Source organism: Pseudophryne corroboree, chromosome 1 (genome assembly GCF_028390025.1).
Source record: "Pseudophryne corroboree isolate aPseCor3 chromosome 1, aPseCor3.hap2, whole genome shotgun sequence".
In the NCBI taxonomy this organism is placed as follows: Eukaryota; Metazoa; Chordata; class Amphibia; order Anura; family Myobatrachidae; genus Pseudophryne; species Pseudophryne corroboree.
Genome location: NC_086444.1, coordinates 262,116,271 through 262,135,557, shown reverse-complemented (window position 1 = coordinate 262,135,557; position 19,287 = coordinate 262,116,271). Strand labels below are relative to the sequence as shown.

The window sequence follows — 19,287 nt, the reverse complement described above, 5'->3', positions numbered from 1 at the left end:
TCCTGAAGAATGGGATCTTCAGCTTTCATTAGGCTGGTCGCCCACTCAAAAGGCTCTCCTCTAAAAGAATAAATAAGATAGAGCACAAGGTTCTCTGGAGTGATGCCCAGAAATGGTCTAGACAACATAATAATGTAATAGTGTTTGTAAAGCGCCAGAAATTGGGCTAAGTCCCCATCAAAGATTATGGATGTTGAGATATCAGAGTCAGGATCTGTTTCCTTCTCATCTGACTGACTGGAGTGCTTTGCTAGGACCTGGTCACTATTGACCTTACTCGAGGCTGAGACTCTCTGAACCCCACCCGGGGCTGAGACTCTCTGAACCCCACCCGGGGCTGAGACTTTCTGAACCCCACCCGGGGCAGTGACTTTCTGAACCCCACCCGGGGCAGTGACTTTCTGAACCCCACCCGGGGCAGTGACTTTCTGAACCCCACCCGGGGCAGTGACTTTCTGAACCCCACCCGGGGCAGTGACTTTCTGAACCCCACCCGGGGCAGTGACTTCCGGGAACCCCGCTGGGGCAGTGGCCTCCGGGAACCCCGCTGGGGCAGTGGCCTCCGGGAACCCCGCTGGGGCAGTGGCCTCCGGGAACCCCGCTGGGGCAGTGGCCTCCGGGAACCCCGCTGGGGCCAGCACCTTGGATTCTTTTACTGGGACCGGGTCGTTGGCCTCCCTGACTGGGATCGGGCCATCGGCCTCCCTCTCTGAGTCGATAATAATCGAAAGTTCTCCCGGGACTATGACTTCCGGGACTTTTGCTGAAGCAATAACGTTCAGATCCTCCACTAATGCTATGCTTCTTAAGTTCTTTCCTGGGGAAGCGACTTCTAGACCCTTCTTTGGGGCTGCGTCTCTCGAGACCCCACTTGGGGATATTACTTCAAAGATCCCTTCTGGGGTTTTGCTTCTCGAGTTCCCTTCAAGAACTATGGTTTTAGATACCCTTTCTGAGGTTGCGCTCCTCAAGTCCCTACCTGGGGTAACAGCTTCTGAGACCCCTTCTGGTATGGAAACCTGAGCTACAATATTTGATGTCCCTCTATAAGCTTGGGCATCGGGTACCGCTCCAGCACTCTGGGCATCGGGTACCGCTCCAGCACTCTGGGCATCGGGTACCGCTCCAGCACTCTGGGCTACGGGCACCGCTCCAGGACCCTGGGCTACGGGTACCGCTCCAGGACCCTGGGCTACGGGCACCACTCCAGGACCCTGGGCTACGGGCACCACTCCAGGACCCTGGGCTACGGGCACCACTCCAGGACCCTGGGCTACGGGCACCACTCCAGGACCCTGGGCTACGGGCACCACTCCAGGACCCTGGGCTACGGGCACCACTCCAGGACCCTGGGCTACGGGCACCACTCCAGGACCCTGGGCTACGGGCACCACTCCAGGACCCTGGGCTACGGGCACCACTCCAGGGACTTGCAACTCCGCTTCCACAGGAACCTAAAGAGAGGAGAGAAACATTCTCTTTTGATTCCTGAATCTATAATGGGGCTCCCTTGCCCAAGGACCCCAATTATAGGACAGAGAGCTTTTTTGTGTGGTTTGTGTGACAAGTACCTCTGCCACAGTAGAGACAGGAGTAGGTCTTGTATCATGACTCAACTTGGCCAGAGGGCAAGACTCGTCACCACACTTTGGCTTGCGCAACTCACAGGTCTGCAGATAATGGCCTAAACCCCCACAATATAGGCATAAGTTTAAGTTTCTGCGACGCAGACGCTCCTCTTCTGAGAGCCTGGGCCGCAGAAAACTTTTAAACTTTTTCTCTTCAATTAAACCAGAGGATTCTCTTGTCACCATACTGTGAACAAGAGTCTCTTTAGAGATAGATGTACTCTCAACGACTTCTGGCAAAATAAGCAAGATTTTAGTCAGAAGGTTTTGCAGTTGCTTTAGGGATTGCTGCAAAACTTCTAGTCACTCTGGTCTCAAAGCACTGAATACAGAGTTCAGGGCTGCGAGAGATGCCTGCAGGGCTTGCATAGTAGACATAGGAGGATTTAAAACTAGACAAGACAAGACAAGGCAAGGCAAGGCAAGGCAAGGCAAGGCAAGGCAAGGCAAGGCAAGACTAAATTTTGCTAAACAAAACAAGACTTTTTTTTTTTTTTAAAACACCGGACTGGATTCTAAACACTGGATTGGATTCTAAACACTGGATTGGATTCTAAACACCGGACTGGATTGGATTCTAAACACCGGACTGGATTGGATTCTAAACACCGGACTGGATTGGATTCTAAACACCGGACTGGATTCGATTCTAAACACCGGACTGGATTCAATTCTAAACACCGGACTGGATTCAAAACACCGGACTGGATTCTAAACACCAAATTCTAGACAGGACTGGATTCTTGACACCGGATTGGATTCTGCACACTGAATTCTAGACAAGACTGGATTCTAAACACCGGATTGGATTCAGCACACTGAATTCTAGACAGGACTGGATTCTAGACTAGACACTGGACTGGGCCAAAAAAGAAAAAAAAAAGTTTTATTTCTTTTTTGTGGTATGGCTGATGATAATGTTATGATTCCCGTACTCCAGACCAGAGGAGATCGTATGGCTGAGGTCAGAGTACTGGGAAGATATGCTGGTTGTGGGAGCAGGAAAGCCTAGTAACCCCTGGCGCCCTAACTCCGTTGTCTCGCCCGTGTTATCAGAAATCCCCTGCGAGACTATGGTTGCTTGAGCCCATGGCAGCCGCGTTCGAAGGGCGGATTATGTCTGCCCAACCCCGATGCCCCCTCAGGTCTTAATGGGAGACAAAGGGAAATCCGAGACAGGGTGATAACAAGGGGCCCTCTGACTAGGCAACCAGGCCAGGGGTTACAAGCTAACTAACTAAATCAAAAGGTATGTGCGGACTAGCCGCCAGGGAAAAGGACAACCAAAGATCCACTGATCCGTTACTCCTATCCAGCACCGCTGGATACCAGAGTGGATCTGTGGGAGCGGAATCCTCCGCAAAAGCTCCAGGACACAAATATACTAAATAATAAACAGTAAGCGGACAAGCCGCAACACACGGCTGAGCCGCTACTCACGAACACCACAGGATGCTAAAGGTGCTCGGTCAGACTCCAGGAATAGATGACAAATATCCGAGTACAGGACCACTGAGGACAGGAACAACCGGCTTGAGCAGGACTGGATACTTTCTGCAACTGACATAGGCAAACAGGAAGCTGCCGACACCGACTTTCAGAACTGGAGGACAGGCAGAATCCACTGGAACTCAGGGTAGGACACGGGATCAGACACAGGGACTGACACAGGAATCAACACAGGGACTGACACAGGAATCCACACAGGGACTAACAGGAACCAGCTCAAACTTAAAGCAGACTGCAAACCAAGGAATATCATCAGCATCTGCTAACTGCAGTGAGCCAGCATATATCAGAGAGGCCTAATTAATTATCTCTTGCAGCTGGCCTGCTGCACGACTAAGCTGACAAGATGCAATCAGCAGCCAGATGAGGCTGAACACATGGGAACAAGCTGCAATTGCACAGACTCACCAGCGGCAGCAGACAAGAGTAATCCAAAACAGAGCAATGGGAAATCCTGGCATGCAAGACAACTAAATAAACATAAAATAGGAATGAACCACTACCTGTGGTTCATAACAGTATCCCCTCCTTAAGGGTGAGCTCCGAGCACCCCATGACACCCACGGGGAACATAAACAGAAGTATAACATGAAATACAGAACAAAACTGCAAAACAGGAATGAGCCACAGCCGTGGCTCATAACAATTATCACCGTATTTGGCGTAAATATGTTGCGTGGTGTGAGGCCAGGAAGGCCCCTACAGAGGAATTTCAACTGGGTCGTTTCCTGCATTTCCTGCAAACAGGACTGTCTATGGGCCTAAAATTAGGGTCCATTAAGGTTCAAATTTCGGCCCTGTCAATATTCTTCCAAAAAGAACTAGCTTCAGTTCCTGAAGTTCAGACGTTTGTCAAGGGAGTACTACATATACAGCCTCCTTTTGTGCCTCCAGTGGCACCTTGGGATCTCAATGTAGTTTTGGGGTTCCTAAAATCACATTGGTTTGAACCACTCACCACTGTGGACTTAAAATATCTCACATGGAAAGTGGTAATGCTGTTAGCCCTGGCTTCAGCCAGGCGTGTTTCAGAATTGGCGGCTTTATCCTATAAAAGCCCTTACCTAATTTTTCATACGGACAGGGCAGAATTGAGGACTCGTCCTCAATTTCTCCCTAAGGTGGTTTCAGCATTTCACTTAAACCAGCCTATTGTGGTGCCTGTGGCTACTAGGGACTTGGAGGATTCCAAGTTACTGGACGTAGTCAGGGCCCTGAAAATATATGTTTCCAGGACGGCTGGAGTCAGAAAATCTGACTCGCTGTTTATCCTGTATGCACCCAACAAGCTGGGTGCTCCTGCTTCTAAGCAGACTATTGCTCGTTGGATTTGTAGTACAATTCAGCTTGCACATTCTGTGGCAGGCCTGCCACAGCCAAAATCTGTAAAAGCCCATTCCACAAGGAAAGTGGGCTCATCTTGGGCGGCTGCCCGAGGGGTCTCGGCTTTACAACTTTGCCGAGCAGCTACTTGGTCAGGGGCAAACACGTTTGCTAAATTCTACAAATTTGATACCCTGGCTGAGGAGGACCTGGAGTTCTCTCATTCGGTGCTGCAGAGTCATCCGCACTCTCCCGCCCGTTTGGGAGCTTTGGTATAATCCCCATGGTCCTTTCGGAGTCCCCAGCATCCACTAGGACGTCAGAGAAAATAAGAATTTACTCACCGATAATTCTATTTCTCATAGTCCGTAGTGGATGCTGGGCGCCCATCCCAAGTGCGGATTGTCTGCAATACTTGTACATAATTATTGTTACAAAAATCGGGTTATTATTGTTGTGAGCCATCTTTTCAGAGGCTCCTCTGTTATCATGCTGTTAACTGGGTTCAGATCACAAGTTGTACGGTGTGATTGGTGTGGCTGGTATGAGTCTTACCCGGGATTCAAAATCCTTCCTTATTGTGTACGCTCGTCCGGGCACAGTATCCTAACTGAGGCTTGGAGGAGGGTCATAGGGGGAGGAGCCAGTGCACACCAGGTAGTCCTAAAGCTTTTACTTTTGTGCCCAGTCTCCTGCGGAGCCGCTATTCCCCATGGTCCTTTCGGAGTCCCCAGCATCCACTACGGACTATGAAAAATAGATTTATCGGTAAGTAAATTCTTATTATTATATACTGGTGGTCAGCAAAATTATGTCTGTCCTACTACTATATATATACTGCGCACAAAAACTTAAATGCACCACAGGTATGGATGGATAGTATACTTGACGAAACAGAGGTAGGTAGAGCAGTGGCCTACTGTACCGTACTGCTATATATTATATACTGGTGGTCAGCAAAATGATGCACTGTCCTACTACTATATATATACTGCGCACAAAAACTTAAATGCACCACAGGTATGGATGGATAGTATACTTGACGACACAGAGGTAGGTAGAGCAGTGGCCTACTGTACCGTACTGCTATTATATACTGGTGGTCAGCAAAATTATGCACTGTACTCCTATATACTACAATGCAGCACAGATATGGAGCGTTTTTCAGGCAGAGAACGTATAATACTGGTGGTCACTGGTCAGCAAAACTCTGCACTGTCCTCCTCCTATATAATACTGGTGGTCCCCAGTCCCACAATAAAGCACACTGAGCACAGATATTTGCAGCACACTGAGCACAGATATGGAGCGTTTTTCAGGCGTAGATATTTGCAGCACACTGAGCACAGATATTTGCAGCACACTGAGCACAGATATTTGCAGCTCACTGAGCACAGATATTTGCAGCACACTGAACAAACTGAGAGAACGCCAGCCACGTCCTTTCCCTATCATCTCCAATGCACGAGTGAAAATGGCGGCGACGCGCGGCTCCATATATAGAATACGAATCTGGCGAGAATCCGACAGCGGGATGATGACGTTCGGGCGCGCTCGGGTTAACCGAGCAAGGCTGGAGGATCCGAGTTTGCCTCGGAACCGTGTAAAATGGGTGAAGTTCGGGGGGCTTCGGATTCCGAGGAACCGAACCCGCTCATCACTATGCAGAACTACAGCTTCTTATTCAAAATGATGAAATCTGGTGTCTGTGCCCGCTTTACCACCATTTTCATGCCCAAATGCTTGTTGGTCAAGGCAACTTGCAAGTGGGTGATATGTAAGTGACCACCCTGTGTGAGTTTCAAGTGTCAAATCTGTTGACCAACGCTGTTTAACCCTTGCACAACTACAGCTTCTTATTCAAAATGATGAAATCTGGTATCTGTGCCCGCTTAACCACCATTTTCATGCCCAAATGCTTGTTGGTCAAGGCAAATTGCAAGTGGGTGATATGTAAGTGACCACCCTGTGTGAGTTTCAAGTGTCAAATCTGTTGACCAACGCTGTTTAACCCTTGCACAACTACAGCTTCTTATTCAAAATGATGACCTCTGGTGTCTGTGCCCGCTTTACCACCATTTTCATGCCCAAATGCTTGTTGGTCAAGGCAAATTGCAAGTGGGTGATATGTAAGTGACCACCCTGTGTGAGTTTCAAGTATCAAATCTTTTGACCAACGCTGTTTAACCCTTGCACAGCTACAGCTTCTTATTCAAAATGATGAAATCTGGTGTCTGTGCCCGCTTTACCACCATTTTCATGCCCAAATGCTTGTTGGTCAAGGCAACTTGCAAGTGGGTGATATGTAAGTGACCACCCTGTGTGAGTTTCAAGTGTCAAATGTTTTGACCAACGCTGTTTAACCCTTGCACAGCTATAGCTTCTTATTCAAAATGATGAAATCTGGTATCTGTGCCCGCTTTACCACCATTTTCATGCCCAAATGCCTGTTGGTCAAGGCAAATTGCAAGTGGGTGATATGTAAGTGACCACCCTGTGTGAGTTTCAAGTATCAAATCTGTTGACCAACGCTGTTTAACCCTTGCACAACTACAGCTTCTTATTCAAAATGATGAAATCTGGTGTCTGTGCCCGCTTTAGCACCATTTTCATGCCCAAATGCTTGTTGGTCAAGGCAAATTGCAAGTGGGTGATATGTAAGTGTCCACCCTGTGTGAGTTTCAAGTGTCAAATCTTTTGACCAACGCTGTTTAACCCTTGCACAGCTACAGCTTCTTATTCAAAATGATGAAATCTGGTATCTGTGCCCGCTTTACCATTATTTTCATGCCCAAATGCTTGTTGGTCAAGGCAAATTGCAAGTGGGTGATATGTAAGTGACCACCCTGTGTGAGTTTCAAGTATCAAATCTTTTGACCAACGCTGTTTAACCCTTGTACAGCTACAGCTTCTTATTCAAAATGATGAAATCTGGTGTCTGTGCCCGCTTTGCCACCATTTTCATGCCCAAATGCTTGTTGGTCAAGACAAACTGCAAGTGGGTGATATGTAAGTGACCACCCTGTGTGAGTTTCAAGTGTCAAATCTGTTGACCAACGCTGTTTAACCCTTGCACAATTACAGCTTCTTATTCAAAATGATGAAATCTGGTTCTGTGCCCGCCTTGCCACCATTTTCATGCCCAAATGCTTGTTGGTCAAGACAAACTGCAAGTGGGTGATATGTAAGTGACCACCCTGTGTGAGTTTCAAGTGTCAAATCTTTTGACCAACGCTGTTTAACCCTTGCACAACTACAGCTTCTTATTCAAAATGATGAAATCTGGTGTCTGTGCCCGCTTTACCACCATTTTCATGCCCAAATGTTTGTTGGTCAAGACAAACTGCAAGTGGGTGATATGTAAGTGACCACCCTGTGTGAGGTTCAAGTGTCAAATCTTTTGACCAACGCTGTTTAACCCTTGCACAGCTACAGCTTCTTATTCAAAATGATGAAATCTGGTGTCTGTGCCCGCTTTACCACCATTTTCATGCCCAAATGCTTGTTGGTCAAGACAAACTGCAAGTGGGTGATATGTAAGTGACCACCCTGTGTGAGTTTCAAGTGTCAAATCTGTTGACCAACGCTGTTTAACCCTTGCACAATTACAGCTTCTTATTCAAAATGATGAAATCTGGTTCTGTGCCCGCCTTGCCACCATTTTCATGCCCAAATGCTTGTTGGTCAAGACAAACTGCAAGTGGGTGATATGTAAGTGACCACCCTGTGTGAGTTTCAAGTGTCAAATCTTTTGACCAACGCTGTTTAACCCTTGCACAACTACAGCTTCTTATTCAAAATGATGAAATCTGGTGTCTGTGCCCGCTTTACCACCATTTTCATGCCCAAATGTTTGTTGGTCAAGACAAACTGCAAGTGGGTGATATGTAAGTGACCACCCTGTGTGAGGTTCAAGTGTCAAATCTTTTGACCAACGCTGTTTAACCCTTGCACAGCTACAGCTTCTTATTCAAAATGATGAAATCTGGTGTCTGTGCCCGCTTTACCACCATTTTCATGCCCAAATGCTTGTTGGTCAAGACAAACTGCAAATGGGTGATATGTAAGTGACCACCCTGTGTGAGGTTCAAGTGTCAAATCTTTTGACCAACGCTGTTTAACCCTTGCACAGCTACAGCTTCTTATTCAAAATGATGAAATCTGGTATCTGTGCCCGCTTTACCATGATTTTCATGCCCAAATGCTTGTTGGTCAAGGCAAATTGCAAGTGGGTGATATGTAAGTGACCACCCTGTGTGAGTTTCAAGTATCAAATCTTTTGACCAACGCTGTTTAACCCTTGTACAGCTACAGCTTCTTATTCAAAATGATGAAATCTGGTGTCTGTGCCCGCTTTACCACCATTTTCATGCCCAAATGCTTGTTGGTCAAGACAAACTGCAAGTGGGTGATATGTAAGTGACCACCCTGTGTGAGTTTCAAGTGTCAAATCTGTTGACCAACGCTGTTTAACCCTTGCACAATTACAGCTTCTTATTCAAAATGATGAAATCTGGTTCTGTGCCCGCCTTGCCACCATTTTCATGCCCAAATGCTTGTTGGTCAAGACAAACTGCAAGTGGGTGATATGTAAGTGACCACCCTGTGTGAGTTTCAAGTGTCAAATCTTTTGACCAACGCTGTTTAACCCTTGCACAACTACAGCTTCTTATTCAAAATGATGAAATCTGGTGTCTGTGCCCGCTTTACCACCATTTTCATGCCCAAATGTTTGTTGGTCAAGACAAACTGCAAGTGGGTGATATGTAAGTGACCACCCTGTGTGAGGTTCAAGTGTCAAATCTTTTGACCAACGCTGTTTAACCCTTGCACAGCTACAGCTTCTTATTCAAAATGATGAAATCTGGTGTCTGTGCCCGCTTTACCACCATTTTCATGCCCAAATGCTTGTTGGTCAAGACAAACTGCAAATGGGTGATATGTAAGTGACCACCCTGTGTGAGGTTCAAGTGTCAAATCTTTTGACCAACGCTGTTTAACCCTTGCACAGCTACAGCTTCTTATTCAAAATGATGAAATCTGGTATCTGTGCCCGCTTTACCATGATTTTCATGCCCAAATGCTTGTTGGTCAAGGCAAATTGCAAGTGGGTGATATGTAAGTGACCACCCTGTGTGAGTTTCAAGTATCAAATCTTTTGACCAACGCTGTTTAACCCTTGTACAGCTACAGCTTCTTATTCAAAATGATGAAATCTGGTGTCTGTGCCCGCTTTACCACCATTTTCATGCCCAAATGCTTGTTGGTCAAGACAAACTGCAAGTGGGTGATATGTAAGTGACCACCCTGTGTGAGTTTCAAGTGTCAAATCTGTTGACCAACGCTGTTTAACCCTTGCACAATTACAGCTTCTTATTCAAAATGATGAAATCTGGTTCTGTGCCCGCCTTGCCACCATTTTCATGCCCAAATGCTTGTTGGTCAAGACAAACTGCAAGTGGGTGATATGTAAGTGACCACCCTGTGTGAGTTTCAAGTGTCAAATCTTTTGACCAACGCTGTTTAACCCTTGCACAACTACAGCTTCTTATTCAAAATGATGAAATCTGGTGTCTGTGCCCGCTTTACCACCATTTTCATGCCCAAATGTTTGTTGGTCAAGACAAACTGCAAGTGGGTGATATGTAAGTGACCACCCTGTGTGAGGTTCAAGTGTCAAATATTTTGACCAACGCTGTTTAACCCTTGCACAGCTACAGCTTCTTATTCAAAATTATGAAATCTGGTGTCTGTGCCCGCTTTACCACCATTTTCATGCCCAAATGCTTGTTGGTCAAGACAAACTGCAAATGGGTGATATGTAAGTGACCACCCTGTGTGAGGTTCAAGTGTCAAATCTTTTGACCAACGCTGTTTAACCCTTGCACAGCTACAGCTTCTTATTCAAAATGATGAAATCTGGTTCTGTGCCCGCCTTGCCACCATTTTCATACCCAAATGCTTGTTGGTCAAGACAAACTGCAAGTGGGTGATATGTAAGTGACCACCCTGTGTGAGTTTCAAGTGTCAAATCTTTTGACCAACGCTGTTTAACCCTTGCACAACTACAGCTTCTTATTCAAAATGATGAAATCTGGTGTCTGTGCCCGCTTTACCACCATTTTCATGCCCAAATGTTTGTTGGTCAAGACAAACTGCAAGTGGGTGATATGTAAGTGACCACCCTATGTGAGGTTCAAGTGTCAAATCTTTTGACCAACGCTGTTTAACCCTTGCACAGCTACAGCTTCTTATTCAAAATGATGAAATCTGGTGTCTGTGCCCGCTTTACCACCATTTTCATGCCCAAATGCTTGTTGGTCAAGACAAACTGCAAATGGGTGATATGTAAGTGACCACCCTGTGTGAGGTTCAAGTGTCAAATCTTTTGACCAACACTGTTTAACCCTTGCACAGCTACAGCTTCTTATTCAAAATGATGAAATCTGGTGTCTGTGCCCGCTTTACCACCATTTTCATGCCCAAATGCTTGTTGGTCAAGACAAACTGCAAATGGGTGATATGTAAGTGACCACCCTGTGTGAGGTTCAAGTGTCAAATCTTTTGACCAACGCTGTTTAACCCTTGCACAGCTACAGCTTCTTATTCAAAATTATGAAATCTGGTGTCTGTGCCCGCTTTACCACCATTTTCATGCCCAAATGCTTGTTGGTCAAGACAAACTGCAAATGGGTGATATGTAAGTGACCACCCTGTGTGAGGTTCAAGTGTCAAATCTTTTGACCAACGCTGTTTAACCCTTGCACAGCTACAGCTTCTTATTCAAAATTATGAAATCTGGTGTCTGTGCCCGCTTTACCACCATTTTCATGCCCAAATGCTTGTTGGTCAAGACAAACTGCAAGTGGGTGATATGTAAGTGACCACCCTGTGTGAGTTTCAAGTATCAAATCTTTTGACCAACGCTGTTTAACCCTTGCACAGCTACAGCTTCTTATTCAAAATGATGAAATCTGGTGTCTGTGCCCGCTTTACCACCATTTTCATGCCCAAATGCTTGTTGGTCAAGACAAACTGCAAATGGGTGATATGTAAGTGACCACCCTGTGTGAGGTTCAAGTGTCAAATCTTTTGACCAACACTGTTTAACCCTTGCACAGCTACAGCTTCTTATTCAAAATGATGAAATCTGGTGTCTGTGCCCGCTTTACCACCATTTTCATGCCCAAATGCTTGTTGGTCAAGACAAACTGCAAATGGGTGATATGTAAGTGACCACCCTGTGTGAGGTTCAAGTGTCAAATCTTTTGACCAACGCTGTTTAACCCTTGCACAGCTACAGCTTCTTATTCAAAATGATGAAATCTGGTGTCTGTGCCCGCTTTACCACCATTTTCATGCCCAAATGCTTGTTGGTCAAGACAAACTGCAAATGGGTGATATGTAAGTGACCACCCTGTGTGAGGTTCAAGTGTCAAATCTTTTGACCAACGCTGTTTAACCCTTGCACAGCTACAGCTTCTTATTCAAAATTATGAAATCTGGTGTCTGTGCCCGCTTTACCACCATTTTCATGCCCAAATGCTTGTTGGTCAAGACAAACTGCAAGTGGGTGATATGTAAGTGACCACCCTGTGTGAGTTTCAAGTATCAAATCTTTTGACCAACGCTGTTTAACCCTTGCACAGCTACAGCTTCTTATTCAAAATGATGAAATCTGGTGTCTGTGCCCGCTTTACCACCATTTTCATGCCTAAATCATTTTTGTTTATTGCAAAATGTCATGTAAATTGGTGTAAGGGACACTATTTGAAGTTTATGCAATGTTAACTTAGTGATCTATCCTTATTTAATTTATTTTAATATAATAATTTCTGAATAAGAAGCTGGAGCCGAATAAGAAGCTGGAGCCGAATAAGAAGTGAATAAGAAGCTGGCCGAATAAGAAGCTAACTTCAGCCTCGTGATATACACACATATATATCAGACCGTCGGACCTTCACAGGCACTCTGGTAGTGTTACATCCTCCTCACACATGTCATTGTCACGTGGTATGTTTGCAACACTGACGACAACAAGACAATGTGCTGCGTTCAGTGTACAGAACATTATAATGATAGGTTTGCCACACGGATGGCTGTCAGGGAGTAACGCAGCCAGCGTGCAGCAGGTGGCAGTAAGCCCGGGTTCAGTGACCTGAGCTCAGTGAGCTGTCTGTGCAGTCACAACGCATGTGTGTGGGCTGAACCTCTCCCACCAATCACATGCTGTGGAAGCTGGAGGTGGGTCTGCCTGTGACTGTGTATCACCAGCCTGCTGCATCCCCCAGCCCGATCTCACCATGCTGCAGCTAAGCCTTCCTCTCTCCAGACATTTTCTGCTGCGGAGGAGAATCTTCTCTTCCTGCTGTAGACAGGCTGCTGCTATGTCTGCTCTGCTAATTAACCAACCACAGTATTCATGGCTTAAAGACTTGGGCTTGAAGGAGGAGAACGATGGTGTGTACAATGGAGCCTGGGGAGGCAGAGGAGAGGTATGTGTGCTGCTCTGACTGTGGCTCCTACTAAACTTAATACAAGGGTTCTGGATCGATGCCTAAGTACACGTACGTTCCCTTCAGGGACATTCTGTGCAGCACAGAGCATGAAAGCCTGGCTCCCATGCACAGGGTAGATTACCATGTCTTCTGCAGCATAACAGCTGTACTTTCACATGTATTATATAGATTTCTCAGCTAGACTACTTGTTATCCCATCCCTGCTTCCAGTTTGCTGCAGCTGCAAGTTGCTCCCCTGGATGCATGCCACTGACCTTGGCAACTTTGCTCTCTGGACTTGAATGCTCTGAGAACCGTATGCAGCAATGTATATGAAATCCTGTCCACTGAATACAACCACCACATGAACTGTCCCAGGATGAGATATTGCTGCACAGTGACATCTCTGGGTGCTTATTGTGACTTACAGTAGTAAGGGGCAGTGCACACTACATGACATATGTACACATTGGCTAGCCAACAGCTTTGTTTTTTTTTAAACATGTATTAATCCTAATATAATGACCCAGAATGCTTTTATTAACTCATATACTGTAGCTGTCACTTTCATTCATTTGGCCACATAAGCGAGTTACCGTTAATGATATGGAAGCTGGCTGATTATTCTGCAGATGTGACTCATTGTTCTCATCACACATCGATGGTGCATCTGCTCCAGCATTAGTTTGCTGAACATTATATTTTGTGTGTTAGATGAAGATTGTAAACTGTAGATTAGGGTCCATGTTTTTATACCTTTTTATGTTTAATGTACCAACATAAAGCTTAGGGACAGAAGCCAATAGTGTAGCTATAGTGGATACAAGAGGTGCCATTGCTCTGGAGCCCAGAGGCTTAGGGGGCCCCGGACCCAGCATATAACTTGTCTAGCAAGTTCTTGAAATAGGCTGCTAAGAAATTGGGTCCAGGTGATTGCCTGGACCTGAAAAGGGGACTTGTCCGTGGCGATCTGTTTCTCCCTCAGTACACTTCCACACTGATCTGATCCATCTTCCACACTCTTGTTTCACACTCACTCAGCTTAGCTGATCAGTAAGCGCAGCACTGTCATGGAGTCGGCTTTAGCTTATTTAGACCCTTTGGGAAGTTGGGGGCTGGGAATTGATTTCCGAGATTAGGACTGTCCCAAAAAGGGGCAGTGGGCCTGATTTGTGCACACAATTGCATGCACAGCTGTGATTTTGTATGCAAGGGACTTGTGAAAATATGCTAATGACTTGTGTATAGAAATGCCCACTGCTGGCATCTCACACCCACCGCTTACATACAAAACTGGGAATATTGGGCGCATATCAGTTGCTCCATCTAACCTCTGAGCGACCCTACCGTGTCTCAGAATGAGCGCCTCCTAGAAGATGCCTGGGACTCTCCAGCATCGTATGAATTCACAGTGGCTGACTATGGCACGCCAAGGAAATAGTCCCGACATACCGGCGTCTTTCTAGCCACCTTCCTTTTACCTCCACCAAACTCTGGCTACCTGTCGCTCACTTTGTGAATAATTCCATTGCCACATGTGAGAATTTAGGCTTTGGAGCATCCGCAATAGCAAAACATTGCTCCACCAGGTCCGCAATCGACATTGTGTCCATCTTTGAATCAGAACCAGTGTGCCTTGATGAATAGGATCTCCATTTCTTGCATTAGGAAATATTCTACAAGTAGGAGCTGGTTGGTCCCGCCCCCTGTGTGGCATAATGTGAATTTGAGGCACTGTGTGGCATAATGTGGACCCGCAGCACTACAATTTTTCATATAGTGAATTGCGAATACAGGTTGAGTCTCCCTTATCCAAAATGCCTGGGACCAGAGGTATTTTGGATATCGGATTTTTCCGTATTTTGGAATAATTGCATACCATAATGAGATATCATGGTGATGGGACCTAAGTTTAAGTACAGAATGCATTTATGTATCATATACACCTTGTACACACAGCCTGAAGGTCATTTTAGCCAATAATTTTTATAACTTTGTGCATTAAACAAAGTGTGTCTACATTCACACAATTCATTTATGTTTCATATACACCTTATACACACAGCTTGAAGGTCATTTAATACAATATTTTTAATAACTGTGTGTATTAAACAAAGTTTGTGTACATTGAGCCATCAGAAAACAAAGGTTTCATTATTTCACTCTCACTCAAAAAAGTCTGTATTTCGGAATATTCCGTATTTCGGAATATTTGGATATGGGATACTCAACCTGTATAATGGGGCATAATATAAACTGGTGGTATAATGTGAACTCGGGCACTATTACTGCATGGTGCATAAAATTAACTACAGTAGGGGACTGTTATGGGGCATAAAATGAACAACCATTGGAGAGAGTATTGGGGAGAGGCCGCTTAAAAATGTTGCTATGGGACCCCGACCCACAATTTCCTGGCTACACCCCTGATAGGAGCTGTTATGAATCCTTTGATTTGGCCAATACAGGACGTGATCAGTGCTAATCTTTACTAAGCCAAATAACCATCATGCACATGAATCTGAATTATATGATAACTAAGCATTTTAAATATTTGCTCTGATGGGGTTCCCTCTCAAGTCTCCTGTTGCCTTATATGCACCAGCCCCTAAACAGCGTGTTCAGGAAAAATATATTAAATAATTGGAAATGTGTTCATTCAGGCCCTACCATATCATTTATGCCGTTCCACATATGCTTTTAGGACTAGTGAATGATTGCTTTTGTGTGAAATCTAGTAAATTTGATTTCGTTAAACATTGAACTAATTAGGGCAGAAGTAGCCGAAGTACAACTTTCCAGGGTGATTGATTCTTACAACAAAATCTACATCTACAGTAATTTCTCTAACGTCCTAGTGGATGCTGGGGACTCCGTAAGGACCATGGGGAATAGACGGGCTCCGCAGGAGACGGGGGCACTTTAAGAAAGAATTTAGATTCTGGTGTGCTCTGGCTCCTCCCTCTATGTCCCTCCTCCAGACCTCAGTTTGAGACTGTGCCCGGACGAGCTGGGTGCTGTTCAGTAAGCTCTCCTGAGCTTGCTGTGAGAAAGTATTTTGTTAGGTTTTTTATTTTCAGGGAGCTCTGCTGGGAACAGACTCCCTGCATCGTGGGACAGAGGGGAGAGAAGTAGCCCTACTCTCTGAAGCTAGGTCCTGCTTCTTAGGCTACTGTCCACCATTAGCTCCAGAGGGATCGTACACAGGATCTCACCCTCGACGTCCGATCCCAGAGCCGCGCCGCCGTCCCCCTCGCAAAGCCGGAAGACAGAAGCCGGGTGAGTATGAGAAGCAAGAAGACTTCGAAATCGGCGGCAGAAGACTCCGTTCTTCACTGAGGTAACGCACAGCACTGCAGCTGTGCGCCATTGCTCCCACACACCTCACATACTCCGGTCACTGTAAGGGTGCAGGGCGCAGGGGGGGGGGGCCCTGGGCAGCATATGGACCTCTTTTGGCAAAAGTACACATAGATACAGTTGGGCACTGTATATATGTATGAGCCCCCGCCAAGAAAATGTATATTTAAGCGGGACAGAAGCCCGCCGTCGAGGGGGCGGGGCTTCTTCCTCAGCACTCACCTGCGCCATTTTTTCTCCACAGCTCCGCTGAGAGGAAGCTCCCCAGGCTCTCCCCTGCAGATACACGGTAGAAGAGGGTAAAAAGAGAGGGGGGGCACATAATTAGGCACAAAAATCTATATAAACAGCAGCTACTGGGTTAACATTAAGTTACTGTGTTATTCCTGGGTTTATAGCGCTGGGGTGTGTGCTGGCATACTCTCTCTCTGTCTCTCCAAAGGGCCTTGTGGGGGAATTGTCTTCAGATGAGCATTCCCTGAGTGTGTGGTGTGTCGGTACGTGTGTGTTGACATGTCTGAGGTAAAAGGCTCCCCTAAGGAGGAGATGGAGCAAATGTGTGTGAGTGGTGTCTCCGTCGACAATGCCGACACCTGTTTGGATATGTGAAATTAAGTGCTAAGGTAAATTTATTGCACAAAAGATTAGAGAACAGACAGGGAATCTACCCATGTCTGTCCCTATGTTGCAGAGACCTTCAGAGTCTCTCAATGCTCACTATCCAAAATAATAGACACTGATATCGACACGGAGTCTGACTACAGTGTCTACTACGATAATGCAAAGTTACAGCCAAAATGGCAGGAAAGTATTCAATATATGATTATTGTAATAAAAAATGTTTGCATATCACTGATGACTCATCTGTCCCTGACACAAGGGTACACGTGTTTAAGGGGAAGAAAGCTGAGGTAAATTTCCCTCTTCTCATGAAGAAAAAGAGCGGGAATCTCCAGACAAGAGACTGCAGTTTCCCACAGAGAATTCTCAGGGAGTATCCTTTCCCTACTAGGGCCAGGATACGACGAGAATCTTCCCCTAGGGTGTCACGTTTGCCCAAAAGGTAGCGCTGACTTAACAGCTATCTTCAGGGATCCTGCAGATAGCATGCAGTAAAACTACTTTGAAGTCCATTTACACACATTCTGGTACTCTACTCAGACCGGCGATTGTGTCGGCATGGGTTTATAGTGCTGTAGCAGCGTGGAGAGATACCTTATCAGCAGAGATTGAGACCCTAGTATGTGTGTGTGTGTGTGTGTGTGTGTGTATATATATATATATATATATATATATATATATATATAAACAGTTTTCCGATAGGACAATCAGCGGCACTCGGAGGCTGTGGATATCAGGTTAAAAGTGCAAGTGCTTTTATTCCATAACGGCAGAGAAAATGGTGATCCAACGTTTCGGGGCGCAAACGCCCCTTTGTCAAGGTGAACAGACAGAGTAATGTGTACAGTGTGATAAAAGTTACCTTTATAGTGAAGGGGACCCGGAGGGCGTGGGTGACAGCGGTGTTCGGGGAAGCGTGAAGCTTCCGTTCAGGTGTGTGTGACGTGCGGCCGCCTCCGTCACGTGGTTCCGGCGCGTCACGGGATTTCGGCATTGCCTGGGCAACAGAAGACGCTGTGGTCATAGTTACCCGGCATGTTGCGGCTTCCCGATCACGGGGGTCCAGTGGCGGGGCTGCGTGTGATATATGAGCTGGAATATAATCAGTAATATGTGTACAATATTAAGGAAAGCATATGTAACATAAAGAAAAAACAGTAAATGATACTAAAGCAATTAAATGAACAATGTATATAATCTATATGGCTGATATAAGCTGCTGTAGTCCATATCCTGAAGTACAGTTCATGCCGTGTGTCGTGACAGCTGGTTGGCCGTACTGTAAATGCCAAAGATGTATAGGGTTTTAAATAGAAAGTAGTGCTTGGCATTAGCAAAGAATGTGTCCCGGAGACAGATGGTGCAGTTTAGAAGATACTCCATTGTATTCTTTCGTTAAGACCGTTAGGTCGCACGGTGTTCAATTTGAACATCCAGCTTGCCTCTCTTTGGAGCAGGACACCTGCCCTGTCCCCTCCTCGCAAACTGTTGGGGATGTGGTCAATAATTTGGAACCGAAGGTCACTGATAGCGTGCTGTTCTTCAGCATAATGCCTGGCAACCGGCTGTTCAGATTTCTTGTGGATTAGGGCAGCCTTGACAGCGGATCTGTGTAAGGCGAAGCGTTCTCTGGCATTGCGGATGGTCTTACCTACGTATTGATATTTGCACGGGCAAGTTATAAGGTAAATAATGTGTGTAGTTGTGCAACTTAGCACGTGCCTTATTTTGTAGGATTTGCCAGTGGAGCTGGAAGAAAAAGTGGATCCTGGATTCATGTATTTGCATGTCTCGCAGCCAAGGCATTTATAGCATCCAGCAGTTTTAGTTAGGAAATTGGTAGCTGGCATCTGGTCGAAGCCTGTGATGTCGTTATGTACGACATGATTTTTTATACTTTTGCCCCTTGTGTGGCACATCATGGGACGTTTATTTCGCAGTGTACTGAGTTTGTCATCTGTGGTTATAATGGGCCAAAGAGCATTGAGTGCCCGTGGGACAACTGGGCTGGCGATGTTGTATCGGGAGACAAACGGTATTATTTTTTGATCACTTTTGGTTTTCTGTTGGAGAAGATCACTTCTGTTCATGCTGGCTACCAATCGTTCCTGTCGCTGGAGGGGTCCCTTCTTGTATCCTCTACTCTGAAAACGCTCGGTTACCTTGCTTAGCGCACCTTTAAGGTGGTCTGGGTCGCTGGTAATTCTTGCTGCTCTGATATATTGCGACTTCGGAAGGCCTGTTTTGAGGGCTGCCGGGTGATGGCTGTTGTACCGGAGTAGGGTATTTTTGTCGGTGGGTTTGTGGTAAACTTCTGTGTGTATCTTCTGATTTTTAATAGTGACGTT

General features: G+C 45.9%; 1 protein-coding gene across 1 annotated transcript in view; it reads left to right on the top strand.

Annotated features, from left to right (window-relative positions):
• The first annotated feature begins 12,663 nt into the window (after positions 1–12,663).
• Positions 12,664–19,287, top strand: part of ALDH7A1 (aldehyde dehydrogenase 7 family member A1) — a 137,266-nt gene continuing 130,642 nt past the window's right edge. The window contains exon 1 of the mRNA XM_063964240.1: positions 12,664–12,955. Coding sequence (XP_063820310.1) covers positions 12,764–12,955 — 192 coding nt within the window. The 5' untranslated portion in view covers positions 12,664–12,763. The remainder of the gene's footprint in view (positions 12,956–19,287) is intronic.